The following is a 15,917-nucleotide window of genomic DNA, read 5'->3' on the forward strand; positions in this document are numbered from 1 at the left end:
AAAGATCGGCCCGGCCGAACTTAACGCCTTTTTTCTTGATTTTATATAATTTTGCACAATGAATTACAATTTGGTCTCCAATAGCCAAACGAAGTATGGCCCCAATCGGTTCATTATTTGGTATAACTGAAATTATGTCTTATTTAATGAATTTTACTATGCATACTGATTTTGATTGAGATAGGTTCAGTCACTAGGGATGTCGACTGGATGGTATTTTAGTTTTATGATTTCAACAGGTTATTGTTTGCGTCGGTCAATTGGTTTTAAATGACTTTTTTGTCCATAAAATTTTACGCAAACATTAAGCAACTCTATATGTTAAATATTTCAAAAAATAAATTTCGACCAATTTTTGCGAAGAACCATCTACATTCTGCTTTTCTTCTTTTAACTTTATTAAAATCGATCCAAAATTCGTTTTTGAAGGAAAAGATGTCCTGTAAAAATTCGGTATAAGCACAACTTATCAACGTAAGTTCCTTAATGCTTACAAACCTAAAATGGCTGATGAATTATTCTAAACCATATTACGAAACACGTCCGGTAGTGGTTGGTGCGTGTAGCGATCTAAGACTTTCCTTCTCCAATTGCAAAGGAATCTTCGATCGTTGAACTCGTCTCGAAAGAGAAACAAACAAAAATTACATCCAACTATAGTCGTATATGCTCATAATTTGCATCATGTCTTTATAACTTATTGGAGATTAAATAACAAACGGTTGGAGAATTAACAAGTAAGAGCGTGCTAAGTTCGGCCGGGGCGAATCTCATATACCCTCCACCATTGATCGCATTTGTCGAGTTCTATGCGCAGTATCTCTTTTTAGATAAACAAAAAAATTGAATAAATACTGTTATGCTATTGGAGCTATATCAAATGAATGAAAACATTTTAGAAGTCATTGTGTAATATTTCACATCATTCGGATAAGAATTCCGCTTTGTAGGGGCTCAAGAAGAAAAATCGGGAGATAGGTTTATATGGGAGCTGTATCAAGCTATTGATCGATTCAGACCTTTTTGCACACGTATATTGAAGATCATGAGAAGAGAAGCTCCTGTACAAAATTTCAGCCAAATCGGATGAGAATTGCGATCTCTAGAGGATCAAGAAGTCAAGATCCCAGATCGGTTTATATGGCAGCTATATCAAGTTCTATTCCGATTTACGCCATACTTAGCACAGTTATTGGAAGTCATAACAAAACATCTCATGCATTGGCATGCAATCAGCCAAATCGGATAAGAATTGCACGCTCTATTGGCTCAAGAAGTCAAGATACAAGATCGGTTTATATGACAGCTGTACCAAATTATGAACCGATTTAAAACATACTTAACATAGTTGTTGACAGTGCTACCAAAACACTACATGCCAAATTTCAGTTAAATCGGTCGGGAATTGCGCCGTCTAGAGGCTCAAGAAGTGAAGACCCAAGACCGGTTTATATGGCAGCTATATGAAAACATGGACCGATTTAAACCATACTAAGCGTAGTTGTTGGAAGTGATTCCAAAACACTACTTGCAAAATTTTAATTTTAATCGAATAAGAATTGCGCCCTCTAGAGGCTCAAGAAGTAAAAACCCAAGATCGGTTTATATGGCAGCTATATTAAAACATGGACCGATTTAGACCATTTACAACACCAACCGACTTACATTAATAAAAAGTATTTGTGCAAGATTTCACAAATATTTCGAAGGAATAAGAAAGTAAGCGTGCTTTCGACAGACAGACGGACGGACATGGCTAGATCGACTTAAAATGACATGACTATCAAGAATATATATAGCTTACTAGCTGACCCGGGCCCGCTCCACTGCTCCTTCTTTTACTTTATATGGCACAAAAGTTTCCTTGGAATATTTATTGTCGTCAATTAAAAATCTTTTAGTGAAATACCATGCTACGAAAATAGTATATCGCTTGACTAACAGTTTAACAATATAAGTGCCTTTATCTGAATACCGTATGATCTTTTTGGTCTACGAATTTAAGTTTGGATGTAAAACCAAAATAGGTTATCAAATTCGGTTTCTAATCTCAAATGCCTCTCATTTGAGCCACATATTGACATGGTTGAAAAATCTTTTTCCTTTGGGGATGTTTTGGGAAAGGGGTGATGCCCTAAATACATGGTCCTACATTTGGATATCAAATTCGTATTCTACTTCCAAAAACCTTTATTTGAGCCCCATACTGCGATGGTCAGTAAAACAAGTAAAAGCGTGCTAAGTTCGGCCGGGCCGAATCTTATATACCCTCCACCATGGATCGCATTTGTCGAGTTCTTTTCACGGCTCTCTTCTTAGGCAAAAAAAGGATACAAGAAAAGATTTGCTCTGCTATTAAAGCGATATCAAGATATGGTCCGGTTTAGACCACAATTAAATTATATGTTGGAGACCTGTGTAAAATGTCAGCCAATTCGAATAAGAATTGCGCCCTTTGTGGGCTCAAGAAGTAAAATAGAGAGATCGATTTATATGGGAGCTGTATCGGCCTATAGACCGACTCAGACCATAATAAACACGTATGTTAATGGTCATGAGAGAATCCGTCGTAAAAAATGTCAGGCAAATCGGATAATAATTGCGACCTCTACAGGCTCAAGAAGTCAAGATCCCAGATCGGTCTATATGGCAGCTATATCAGGTTATGAACCGACTTGTACTTTATTTGACATAGTTGTTGAAAGTAACAATAAAAAACGTCTTGCGAAATTACAGCCAAATCGGATAGAAATTGAGACCTCTAGAAGCTCAAGAAGTCAAGTCCCCAGATCTGTTTATATGACAGCTATATCAGGTTATGGACCGATTTGAACCATATTAGGCACAGTTGTTGGATATCATAACAAAATACTACGTGCCAAAATTCATTCAAATTGGATAAGAATTGCGCACTCTAGAGGCTCAAGAAGTCAAGACCCAAGATCGGTTTATATGACAGCTATTTAAGGTTATGAACCGATTTGAACCATACTTGGCACAGTTGTTGGATATCGTTACAAAACACGTCGTGCAAAATTTCATTCCAATCGGATAAGAATTGCGCACTCTAGAGGCTCAAGAAATCAAGACCCAAGATCGGTTTATATGGCAGCTATATCAGGTTATGAACCGATTTGAACTATGCTTGGCACAGTTGTTAGATATAACAACAAAACACGTCGTGCAAAATTTCATTCCAATCGGATAAGAATTGCGCACTTTAGAGGCTCAAGAAGTCAACCCGAATTCAAGATCGGGTTTATTGCGGCTTTATCAGGTTATGAACAGTTTTTAACCATACTAAGCACTGTAGTTGGAAGTCATAACGAAACACGTCTTACAAAATTTCAGCCAAATCGGATAGGAATTGCGCCCTTTAGAAGCTCAAGAAGTCAAGTCCCCAGATCTGTTTATATGACAGCTATATCAGGTTATGAACCGATTTGAACCATATTTGGTACAGTTGTTGGATATCATAACAAAATACTACGTGCCAAAATTCATTCAAATTGGATAAGAATTGCGCCCTATAGAGGCTCAAGAAGTCAAGACCCAAGATCGGTTTATATGACAGCTATATCAGGTTATGGACCGATTTGAACCATACTTGGCACAGATGTTGGATATAATAACGAAACACGTCGTGTAAAATTTCATTCCAATCGGATAAGAATTGCGCACTCTAGAGGCTCAAGAAGTCAAGACCCCAGATGGGTTTATATGGCAGCTATATCAGGTTATGGACCGATTTGAACCATACTTGGCACAGATGTTGGATATAATAACGAAACACGTCGTGTAAAATTTTATTCCAATCGGATAAGAATTGCGCACTCTATAGAGTTTTTCACTGAAAAATAGTCATTAAATTTTTGTCATTAGAAAATTTTTTATTGATTTTTTTTACCCTACACCACTGCTGTGGTATATGGTTTTAAAACTAAGTGAATTTGTTTGTAACACCCAGAATGAAGAGGTAAAGGCCCAATGATAGGCATACCGACCGACACAGTATCACTTTCTGATTCGATTTAGTTATGTCCGTCTCTCTGTCTGTCCATGTTAATTTGTGTACAAGCTACGGGTCGCAATTTTCATCCGATGGTCTTCAAATTTGGGACATAAATTTTTTTGGCGTAAAGCTTATTGAAATTGGTTCAGATCTCGATACAGATCCCATTCGATCATCCCATCGTCCGATTTGGACAAAAATTGCAAATAAAGGGTGATTTTTTTGAGGTTAGGATTTTCATGCATTAGTATTTGACAGATCACGTGGGATTTCAGACATGGTGTCAAAGAGAAAGATGCTCAGTATGCTTTGATATTTCATCATGAATAGACTTACTAACGAGCAACGCTTGCAAATCATTGAATTTTATTACCAAAATCAGTGTTCCGTTCGAAATGTGTTCATTCACCGTAACGTTGCGTCCAACAGCATCTTTGAAAAAATACGGTCCAATGATTCCACCAGCGTACAAACCACACCAAACAGTGCATTTTTCGGGATGCATGGGCAGTTCTTGAACGGCTTCTGGTTGCTCTTCACTCCAAATGCGGCAATTTTGCTTATTTACGTAGCCATTCAACCAGAAATGAGCCTCATCGCTGAACAAAATTTGTCAAAATTTGAACACATATGATCATTAGTAAACAGATTTTCACGAAATTTTTTCCTGTGATTCCTTTATAAGTCTTGACATAATTGGTGAATTTCAAAGAAATGGGTTCAGATATAGATATAGATCATATATAACAAGTAAAAGCGTGCTAAGTTCGGCCGGGCCGAATCTTATATACCCTCCACCATGGATCGCATTTGTCGAGTTCTTTTCCCGGCATCTCTTCTTAGGCTAAAGAGGATATAAGAAAAGAGTTGCTCTGCTATTAAAACGATATCAAGATATGGTCCGGTTCAGACCACAATTAAATTATATGTTGGAGACCTGTGTAAAATTTCAGCCAATTCGTATAAAAATTGCGCCCATTGGGGCTCACGAAGTAAAATAGAGAGAACGATTTATATGGGATCTGTATCGGGTTATAGACCGATTCAGAACATAATAAACACGTTTGTTGATGGTCATGAGAGGATCCGTAGTACAAAATTTCAGGCATATCGGATAATAATTGCGACCTCTAGGGATCAAGAAGTCAAGATCCCAGATCGGTTTATATGGCAGCTATTTCAGGTTATGAACCGATTTGAACCTTATTCGACACAGTTGTTGAAAGTAAAAATAAAATACGTTATGCAAAATTTCAGCCAAATCGGATAGGAATTGCGCCCTCTAGAAGCTCAAGAAGTCAAATCCCCAGATCTGTTTATACGACAGCTATATAAGGTTATGCACCGATTTCAACCATACTTGGCACAGTTGTTGGATATCATAACGAAATACTTCGTGCAAAAACTCATTCAAATCGGATAAGGATTGTGCCCTCTAGAGGCTCAAGAAGTCAAGAGCCAAGATCGGTTTATATGGCAGCTATATCGGGTTATGAACCGATTTAAACCATACTTGGCACAGTTGTTAGGTATCATAACAAAACACGTTGTGCGAAATTCCATTCCATTCCGATAAGAATTGTGCCCTCTAGAGGCTGAAGAAGTCAAGACCCAAGATCGGTTTATATGACAGCTATATCAGGTTATGAACCGATTTGAACCATACTTGGCACAGTTGTTGGATATAATAGCAATACACGTCGTGCAAAATTTCATTTCAATCGGATAAGAATCGCACGCTAGAGGCTCAAGAAGTCAAGACCCAAGATCGGTTTATATGGCAGCTATATCAGATAATGGACCGATTTGAACCATACTTGGCACAGTTGTTGGATATAATAGCAATACACGTCGTGCAAAATTTCATTTCAATCGGATAAGAATCGCACGCTAGAGGCTCAAGAATTCAAGACCCAAGATCGGTTTATATGGCAGCTATATCAAAACATGGACCGATATGGCCCATATACAATACCAACCGACCTACACTAATAAGAAGTAATTGTGCTAAATTTCAAGCGGCTAGCTTTGCTCCTTCGGAAGTTAGCGTGCTTTCGACAGACAGACGGACGGACGGACGGATATGGCTAGATCGACATAATATGTCGCGACGATCAAGAATATATATACTTTATGGGGTCTCAGACGAATATTTCGAGTAGTTACAAACAGAATGCCGAAATTAGTATACCCCCCATCTTATGGTGGAGGGTATAAAAAGGCTCAATTTAATCCTATACATAAAGGGCGAACACTGGATTAAATAGCTCATAAACGTTTCGCGTTTTGTTTCACTATCAAACATCTTTAGTTTGAGCTAAAATTAAACATAAATCGTCTTACAGACGAACAACCTTTGCAAATTATTGAATTTTATTAACAAAATGCGTGCTCTGTTAAGAAAGTACACCGCGCGCTTCTTTCATTATGCGACGAAACTCATTTTTGGATCAATGGGTACTTGAAAAAACAGCAGAATTGTTGATTCTGGAGTGAAGATCAGCCAGAAGCATTGCAGGAACTACCAATGCATCCAGAAAAAGTCAATGTTTTATACAGTATATGTGCTGGTGGCATCATGGGACCGTACTTCTTCAAAGATGATGCGAGATAATGCTATGAAAGAGCTTGACTTGCATGACATGTGGTTTTATCGAGGCGGTGCCACATGCGACACAGTACTCGTAACAATGGACTTATTGAGAGGCGAGTTCGGTGAACATTTTATTTCACGTTCGGGACCGACCAATTGGCTGTCTAGATCGTGCGATTTAACGCCTTTAGACTATTTTTTGTGTTGCTACGTTGAAGCACATGTCTATACAGACAAGCTCGCTTCAAGTGACGCATTGAGAGACATCATTGAAGCATTTAAATATTAGTGAGATACCGGCCGAAATGAGAGAGAAATAAAAGTATGGCAGGATTGGACTAGGCGTATGCACGATTTGAGGCGCAGTCACTGTCAACAAATGCAAATTTGCCCATGAACATTTCATTAAGGAACTGGGGAACTCATAAATCGATGACTGCAGTTCGATTCAATATTTAACTCAATGATAAGGGACCTCCTTTTTGTAGCATAGTCCGAACGGCGTGCACAACGACACCTGTTTGGCGAGAAGTTCTTGCATGGAAAAGTACCTCACAAATGTCGCCAATATTAGGAGGAGATGACCACCGCTGAAAAATTTTCTGATGCTCCTGCCAGGATTCGAACCCAGGCGTTCAGCGTCATAGTCGGACATGTTAACCTCTGCTCTACGGTGGCCACGGTCAAAATTTGTATGAAAATTCAAATAAAGGGTTCATACATTTTTTGGAATTTTCCGTGTTGTTTTCTTTTTTGAAAAACTTTTCTATAGCTCTTAAGAGCAGATTTTGACGATAATCCATACAACCTACGACTTATAGAAAGGGTTGTGTTGATTGCAAAGGCTCTAGAAGTGAAAATCGGATATTACATATATAGGGGCTAAATCTTAATCTGGACCGATTTCTATGAAATTCACCAGTGATCTCTAGAAACATAACAGAAACATTCGCATCAAAATTTATGAGGATCTGCTAACAAGTGACTAAAATATTGCAGTGTTAGTCAAAATCGGACTCAAATATATATGGGAGCCTACGTCCCCGTCAAAAAGATAATAAAATTTCTTCTAAATTTTTTCTGAAATTTTTTTAAAGTTAAAATTTCGGCGTATAATTATCTAATAAAAAGCTTTAACACGAGCCGAACACCCCCGAAATTTGTTTAGAGACTAAATTTCTTTAAAATTTTTCTCAAGACAAGTTTTTAATAAAATTTTCTCAATACATACTTTTTTTAAAAAACAAGTAAAAATGGGCTAAAGGGGATACCCTAGTACAAATTTGCTTAATTTTATATGCAGAATTTCGATCAAAATCCGTACGAACTGATATTGCAAGATCGTCAAGTGACCTATCGTGAGATTGAGACAACCTTAGGTATTAGTGGGAGAGGTCAACGTTTTTCGACACTTGAAGAAGCGGTTAATGCATTCAGAATGCCAAAAGTGTTTCGCCAATTGGTTCAAATGAATGCAAAAGTGTATAGATTTTAATGGGAAATCTTTTGAAAAACAAGAAAGCGATTTTCGATGATTAACATTTGTTTTTTGGGTTCTCTAATCCCAAAATATAAAAGGCAACCCTCGTAATGTAGGAGCCAAAGAGCAAATCGTTGTGTAAATTTTTGAGCATATAGATTGATAATTGCGTAAGCAAAGGTCTTAAAAGAGAAAATCGGGCGATACGTATATAAATGGGAGCTATATCTATAACTGAAGAGCTTTCTATGGCCTCCTTTTTGTAGCATAGTCCGAACGGCGCGCCGCAGAGCGACACCTGTTTGGGCAGAAGTTTTTACATAGCAAAATCAATAATTCTGCTTATTTGTGTACCCATTGAGCCAAAAACGAGTTTCGTCCATAAAATGGAAGAAGCGCGCTATGAACTATCTTAACAGAACACGCATTTTGATAATAAAATTTAATAATTTGCAAGCGTTGTTCGTTGTACGACGATTCATGGTTAAATTACATACCAAACTTAAGATGTTTGACAGTGAAACAAATATATATACCCAATATACCAATCCCCGGATTTTCACTTTTTGGGCATTAGCAAACCCTTTTATCAACGGATCTTCTAAAAATTTTACACGGTTTTTGGTACAAGTTAAACATTTCACATTTAAGCAAATTTTATTTTCGACTACCAGCCAGCATACCCAATGTGGTGTAGGATATCAAGAGGTCGGCTTTGCCCGACATGAGCCCGTCCTCAATGTGTTTGTTATTTACATGTTATTTTGCTTTTATTTAAATAGAAATAACATTTACGCTTTAATTCAGCTAGCCATTGGCTAGGCAGGTGAATGGAAAAGGTTTGTTGTGGCTGCTTCAATGAATGTGTTTATTGAAAGCAGGCACTTAAGTAAACCTATATAGACCAGAGCACTTCATCAGAACTGTGTAGACTGTGTGAGAATTGTATTGCCAAGAAACTGGTGCAGAAAATCATTCCCTGGAGAAATGAAGCCGCCGACAACTAGACGATGACACACCACAGCTCGCTTCGCCATTCAATGCAATTGCAATGCAAAAAGGGAACAACATGCACCTCCAGCAGAGTACTGCCGTAACAACAATCAAGGAAAAATCATGTTTAAATGCAAATATTGCTGCGAAACAGTAGTCCTATATCCTGAGCTTAGAGATGGGAGACTTTCCTGCTGGCCAACTTCATTTGATTGTTGTGTGGCCAAGGGAATCGAAGAAGTGAAAAACAAGTAAACGCGTGCTAAGTTCGGCCGGGCCGATTCTTATATACCCTCCACCATGGATCGCATTTGTCGAGTTCTTTTCCCGGTATCTCTTCTTAGGCAAAAAAGGATATAAGGAAAGATTTGCTCTGCTATGAGAGCGATACCTAGATATGGTCCGGTTTGGACCACAATTAGATTATATGTTGGAGACCTGTGTAAAATGTCAGCCAATTCGAATAAGAATTGCGCCCTTTTAGGGGCTCAAGAAGTAAAGTAGAGAGATCGATTCATATGGGAGCTGTATCAGGCTATAGACCGATTCAGATCATAATAAACACGTATGTTGATGGTCATGAGAGGATCCGTCGTACAAAATTTCATTCAAATCGGAAAGAATTGCGCCCTCTAGAGGCTCAAGAGTCGAGACCCAAGATCGGTTTAAATGGCAGCTATATCAGGTTATTAACCGATTTGAACCATACTTGGCTGTATTGGCTTTTTTACTTTAAACCTATTTTAGCGTTTTTTATTTTATAACTTTAATCTCATCACTGATACTTGCCTTAATATAATTGTCTCTTTCTTACAGTATTTTTAAGTAACATTAACTTTGCTCTCACTTAACAAAACCCTGTAACTTACATTTATACAAGAGAGAGTTGTTGTCAACTAAGCCTCAAGCAAAGCAGATCGCTACAGCGAAACATTAATTTGTGTCTTGTCATTCGTCTTTTTTTTTAATGTTAAAATTACTAAATAACCTCTTGTTGTTATAAAAATAATAAGAACAGTTGTTTAAAGATATGTGTAGTATTCTGTGAATAAACTTTTATGGAAATACCTTAAATGAAATCGTTTCACTCAGAAACTCTCGTACATTAAATTGGTGCCGAAACCCGGGACGACTTTCCCGCTACAACAATCAAAAAAAAATAATTAAAGCCAACACAAAGTTGTGTAATATACTCCATCTACGTGGTTACAACTAAATCAGTGTTTTTATATCTGGAATTTAAAAATTTTCCCAACTTCATACACCTTTGCATGGTATTTTCTGAGCTTACAGGTTCATCTTTAATCCGCTAAAATAATTAACAATTTATTCCAATTACCTTTTGCCCTATTCATCGCATCTAGAAAATGGAGAATTTATCGTCGATAATAGCAGTTCAACACAAATCACACAGCCATTTGCAAAGGTTAGCAAAACGTTTCAACAATAAACCCGAAAAAGAAATAACAAAGGGCTATATGAAATGCGTTCTAGAAGAAGTCGAAACAATTTATAAAAGTTTTAAGGAAGATCATGAGCAAATTTGTGCTTTGGCATTGGAAAACACCATTAATGAAAAAGATGTGCCATATTTAGCAAATGACTTCTATGAAGTTTTCTTTGATACCTATATTACGTTTAAATCAAAACTATTAGATCTAGCCGAAGAGCCTACAATGTCGCATCATCATATGGCAAGTACCTTCATATCTTCCAACAACAACTATAGTAACTCATCAACATCATCATGTGCCAAACTTCCAAAAATTGAATTACCAACCTTCACAGGAGAGTACCTCGAGTGGATACCCTACTGCGACATGTTCACTTCGTTGGTACACAACAACCACTCATTGACTGATATACAAAAGTATTTTTATTTAAAAGGGTCTTGTAAAGATTCCCCTTTAGATATTATAAACCAATACCCAGCTTCTGATAGAAACTACATTGCTGCATGGGAAGCACTTAAATCAAGATACCAAAACAAAAGAAAACTTATTGAACAAATCTTAAACAAGTTATTTTCAATTCCACAGTCTAATGGTTCGTTTTCTAGTATAAAAGAACTGCTTGATTCAACACGATCGTCTCTATCACTGTTAAGGTCGCTCGATATAGACATTGATACATGGGATCCGATCCTTATATATCTTATGACACAGAAAATGGACAAACAGACCCGTAAAGAATGGGAACAATCCATTAGTAGCACTGAACTTCCTGTAATGAACGATTTGTTCAAGTTTTTGGAAACTACATTTAGAACATTGGAGTCTGTAGAGGAATCAAATAACCGACCAGAAAGGCAGATCTCTGTTAGTCGCTGTCCACAACAAAAACCATTTAAACGATCTCTGCACATGCATAACGCAGCCGTAAGTACGAGCACCTGTGTATGCTGCCAACGTCGTCACCCACTATACAAATGCTTCAAGTTCTTATCGCTGTCGCCAACAGAAAAGAAATCAATCGTATCTCAAAACAACGTTTGTACGAACTGCCTGAACCCAGGTCATTACTTTAGGCAATGTAAAATTGCAGCTCGCTGCCAACTCTGCCATCAAACTCACCACACCATTCTTCACGCTGCTTACGCAACAGACATCGTTCAAGATCAAACAACAACCGCGCTGTCTACTGCAGTAGAAAATATGAATGCTACAGCATTAAGCCATACACAACCAACATCACATATCAACTCGCACCTATCATCGCTTGCAGCGAATCAACAGTCCCAAGTTCTGCTAGCTACAGCTAAGATTCTCATTAAACACCCCCACGGTGTTTGCTATGCTAAAGCATTGGTTGATCCCGGCTCTCAAGCCTCATTTGTAAACAGAGAGTTATGTCAACTATTAAATTTGAATCAAAAGAGAATTGAAAAAACAACGATAGATGGAATTGGAGCAACATCTAAAACATCAATCAAACATATGGTCGAGCTGAAGCTGGTGTCCAATTATAATAAGAATTACAATTTAACCGTGAGTGCTTTTATTTTGCCTAAAATAACAAATTATAAACCAATAGATGTGAGAAAATGTGATCTGCCGGATTTGAATTCATATCAGTTATCCGATCCAACTTTTTACATGCCATCTAAGATAGATGTTTTGTTGGGAAGTGATGTTTATGGTGAGATCTTAAAACAAAATTGTATAAAGTTTCCAAACAGTGTCTTATTGCAGGAAAGTGTGTTCGGGTGGCTAGTTTCAGGCCCTATAGGCAAACCATACCCAAAAACGACCCTGAATGTAAATAGCTGCAATCTCGAGAATCAGCTGCGTTTATTCTGGGAACAAGAAGAGTTGGCAGAAACAAAAAATTTATCGCTAGAGGAAGAAGCTTGTGAATCATATTTTGCAACAACATATATTCGAACGAGTGAGGGCCGATATGAAGTTCACTTGCCATTTAGAAGTTTGTTAAAAGGTGAGACTGCTCCGATATTCCAAAATACAGACTATGTTGCCCTAAAAAGACTGAAACAGCTTGAATCTTCTTTTAAATATCGACCTCAATTTGCGACAGCTTACAAAGCCTTTATGTCTGAGTACGAACATTTGGGCCATATGGAAAAGGTGGGACGATATCCTCAAGATTTACCACCGAATATATACTTCTTGCCTCACCATGGTGTTTTGCGCGAAAGCAGTACCACTACTAAATTAAGAGTCGTTTTCGATGGTAGCAGCAGAGTTCCACCACAGCCATCTCTGAATGATGAACTCGCTAGTGGACCCCCACTGCAAAACGACCTGCCCACTATTATCATTCGATGGCGACGTTTTAAAATTTCGTTTACAGCCGACTTGGAAAAAATGTTTAGGCAGATAAATGTATGCAACGACCATCAGCTGTACCAGTGTATTCTATGGCGTGACCCCAACACCAATGACCTGAATATTTACAAATTGAAAACAGTAACTTATGGTACGACCTCCGCTCCGTTTTTGGCAATAAGAGTTTTGAAACAAATAGCAGAAGATGGCAGATCAGAATTTCCTTTAGCGTGTAAAGTGATAGAATCGGATACATACGTGGACGATGTTATATCTGGATGTGACAGCGTTACGGAAGCAATTAAATTGGCGCATGAGCTTGTCCTCTTGTTGGCGAAATCTGGTTTTACCCTTAGGAAGTGGAGCTCAAATTCTACCGAACTATTAAGTACGATTCCTTCCGAGTTTCAGACTACAGCCAATAGCTTCCCGCTTCAAAATCATGAAATGGTTAAAGCCTTGGGCTTATCTTGGGACCCCAAAAGTGACAATTTTTATTTTAAAGTCAATTATACTTTTTCTGATAAAATTACGAAAAGTGTTGTACTTTCAGATTCTGCAAGATTATTTGATCCACTTGGCTGGTTGGCCCCTACAACCATAATGGCGAAAATCATGTTTCAAACTCTATGGCGAGAAGGTTTGGATTGGACAGATCCTTTGCCAGCGAATTTGCACAATGAGTGGTCTAAATATCGAACTGCATTAAAGGACATTGAGAAGTTATCGCTGCCTAGATGGTTTAAAAGCAAATCGACATCCTCTACTGATCTTCATGCATTCTGTGACGCGTCCAAGCTAGCTTTTGCCGCAGTTGTCTACATAAGAGTTGTGAAGGAAGATGGAAAAGTACACGTAAGTCTAATACAATCAAAAACAAAAGTAGCCCCTCTGAAAGTACAAACCATACCAAAACTTGAGTTGTGTGCCGCTGTTTTGTGTGCAAGGTTGGTCACCAGGGTAAAATCATGCATTGGGCTCAAAGTAGATAATGTGATGTTGTGGTCGGATAGTACCACGGTGCTGAACTGGATCAAAACACAATCTTCTCAGCTCCCAGTATATGAGGCAAATCGGGTTTCTCAAATACAACGCTTGACAAATATTTCTGAGTGGCGATATGTATCTTCATCTGACAATCCAGCAGACTGCGCAACCAGAGGCTTATTACCAGAGGATTTAAAAACTCATACCATTTGGTGGCATGGGCCACACTGGCTACATGAAGACTCAACTGCCTGGCCTGTTTGTAAGCTCAGAAATACCGTGCATCCGGCTGCGAGTAAACCAATCATCTATTCATTCACCACGAGTACAGCCACCAAGCTGAAGACGTTGGATTATCCGGACTACTTTTCAAAATACTCATCATTCAACAGACTGCAACGGGTAACTGCGTATATTCTTCGATTTTACAACAATTTGAAAGCGTCTATCTCAAAAGATTCCATTCAAAAACATCATAAACTGATTGGTTGTCTCCAGACAACAGAATTGAAAAGTTCAAGATTGCGGTTAGTCAAGATTTGCCAACGCATTTCCTTCAAAGATGACATAACTTGCCTTCAAAACAAACTTCCTTTAGCATGCAACAGCCGAGTACTAAAACTGCAACCATTCTTGGATGATGAAGGCGTTCTTCGAGTTGGAGGAAGAATTAAGCACGCAGATTTATCGTTTGGGAAAAAACACCCTATTTTATTAACAAAAACTGATCCTATTTCCTACCTTATATTTGCAGAAGCTCATTCTAAAACATTACATGGTGGAGTGCAGCTGATGCAATCATACGTCATGACTCACTACTGGATCCTTTCAGCACGGAACTTAGCAAAATCTGTGAAGCGAAACTGCGTGACTTGTTTCAAATATTCTGCTAAAGCCGCTACTCAAATCATGGGAAATCTACCACAAGTGCGACTCAATCCTGCAAGGCCCTTCAAACATAGTGGTCTAGACTATGCTGGCCCTATAAATATGAAGCAAAATACACTCAGACGAAGCACCACAACCAAAGGGTACATATGCTTATTCGTTTGCATGTGTACCAAAGCTGTTCATCTTGAGGTTGTTTCTAGCTTAACCACTGATGATTTTCTGGCTGCATTTAAGAGGTTCACTTCTCGCCGAGGACCTTGTACTGATTTGTACTCGGATTGTGGCACAACATTCATCGGAGCGTCCAAAGAACTACAGATTTTGTACCATAGATCCAAAGCTTCATTACCTGAACATTTGGTAGAAGGCCTCAACAACAGTGGTACCCAATGGCATTTTATACCTCCTGCTTCCCCTCATTTTGGTGGTCTATGGGAAGCGGGTGTGAAGTCTACGAAGCATCATCTTCGTCGTATTATGAAAGACCGGACTCTCACATACGAGGAACTTTCAACCCTATTGTGCCAAGTCGAAAGCTGTTTAAATTCCAGGCCTCTTTGCCCGCTCTCAACTGATCCCTCAGACTTCAGCGTTTTGACACCGGCCCATTTCTTAGTTGGCGAGCCTACAACTTGTATACCAGAAGACGACTTGCTAGACTCAAACATCAATCGGCTAACACATTGGAAACAGATTGAGAAACTTAAGCAACATTTTTGGCAACGCTGGTCCCAAGAGTATCTTTGCCGATTGCAGTCAAGACCAAAATGGAATTGCCTAAAACGAGAGGCCCAAATCGGTGATATTGTACTGCTACTTCATGAACGCAGTACCCCAGGACATTGGCCATTGGCTCGAGTAGAAGAAATACATCCTGGCTCTGACGGGCACTGTCGAGTTGTGACCTTGTATTGCAATGGAAAATTCATAAAGCGTCCAATTGCAAAAATTTGTTTTCTCCCATCCAACGATGCATCATCAGTCACTTTAAATGCTTTGGAAGAAAGAAATACTTGAAGTACGGTTTAAGAACTAATGTTCTTAGTGGGGGAGAATGTATTGGCTTTTTTACTTTAAACCTATTTTAGCGTTTTTTATTTTATAACTTTAATCTCATCACTGATACTTGCCTTAATATAATTGTCTCTTTCTTACAGTATTTTTAAGTAACATTAA

The 15,917-nt window shown here is 38.4% G+C and overlaps 2 protein-coding genes across 2 annotated transcripts; both read left to right on the plus strand.

The window, feature by feature from the left end:
- Positions 1-10,445: 10,445 nt before the first annotated feature.
- LOC131995930 (uncharacterized) lies at positions 10,446-14,728 on the plus strand. Its single transcript, XM_059365249.1, has 2 exons — positions 10,446-13,718; positions 14,605-14,728. Exons 1-2 carry the CDS (start codon positions 10,446-10,448, stop codon positions 14,641-14,643), a joined length of 3,312 nt encoding a protein of 1,103 aa, XP_059221232.1. The 3' UTR covers positions 14,644-14,728.
- A 31-nt stretch (positions 14,729-14,759) lies between these two features.
- Positions 14,760-15,758, plus strand: LOC131995933 (uncharacterized). The gene has a single exon (XM_059365253.1). It carries the CDS (start codon positions 14,760-14,762, stop codon positions 15,756-15,758), a length of 999 nt encoding a protein of 332 aa, XP_059221236.1.
- The last annotated feature ends 159 nt before the right edge of the window (positions 15,759-15,917 follow it).

This window comes from Stomoxys calcitrans, chromosome 1, assembly GCF_963082655.1.
Source record: "Stomoxys calcitrans chromosome 1, idStoCalc2.1, whole genome shotgun sequence".
Classification (NCBI taxonomy): Eukaryota; Metazoa; Arthropoda; class Insecta; order Diptera; family Muscidae; genus Stomoxys; species Stomoxys calcitrans.

Bases quoted from the DNA above. Each gene is read 5' to 3' on its own strand.
- LOC131995930 (XM_059365249.1), top strand. From the start codon at position 10,446: ATGGAGAATTTATCGTCGATAATAGCAGTTCAACACAAATCACACAGC. The intron at 13,719-14,604 runs GTAAGTCTAATA...TTATATTTGCAG, and splicing joins AGGAAGATGGAAAAGTACAC to AAGCTCATTCTAAAACATTA.
- LOC131995933 (XM_059365253.1), top strand. From the start codon at position 14,760: ATGGGAAATCTACCACAAGTGCGACTCAATCCTGCAAGGCCCTTCAAA.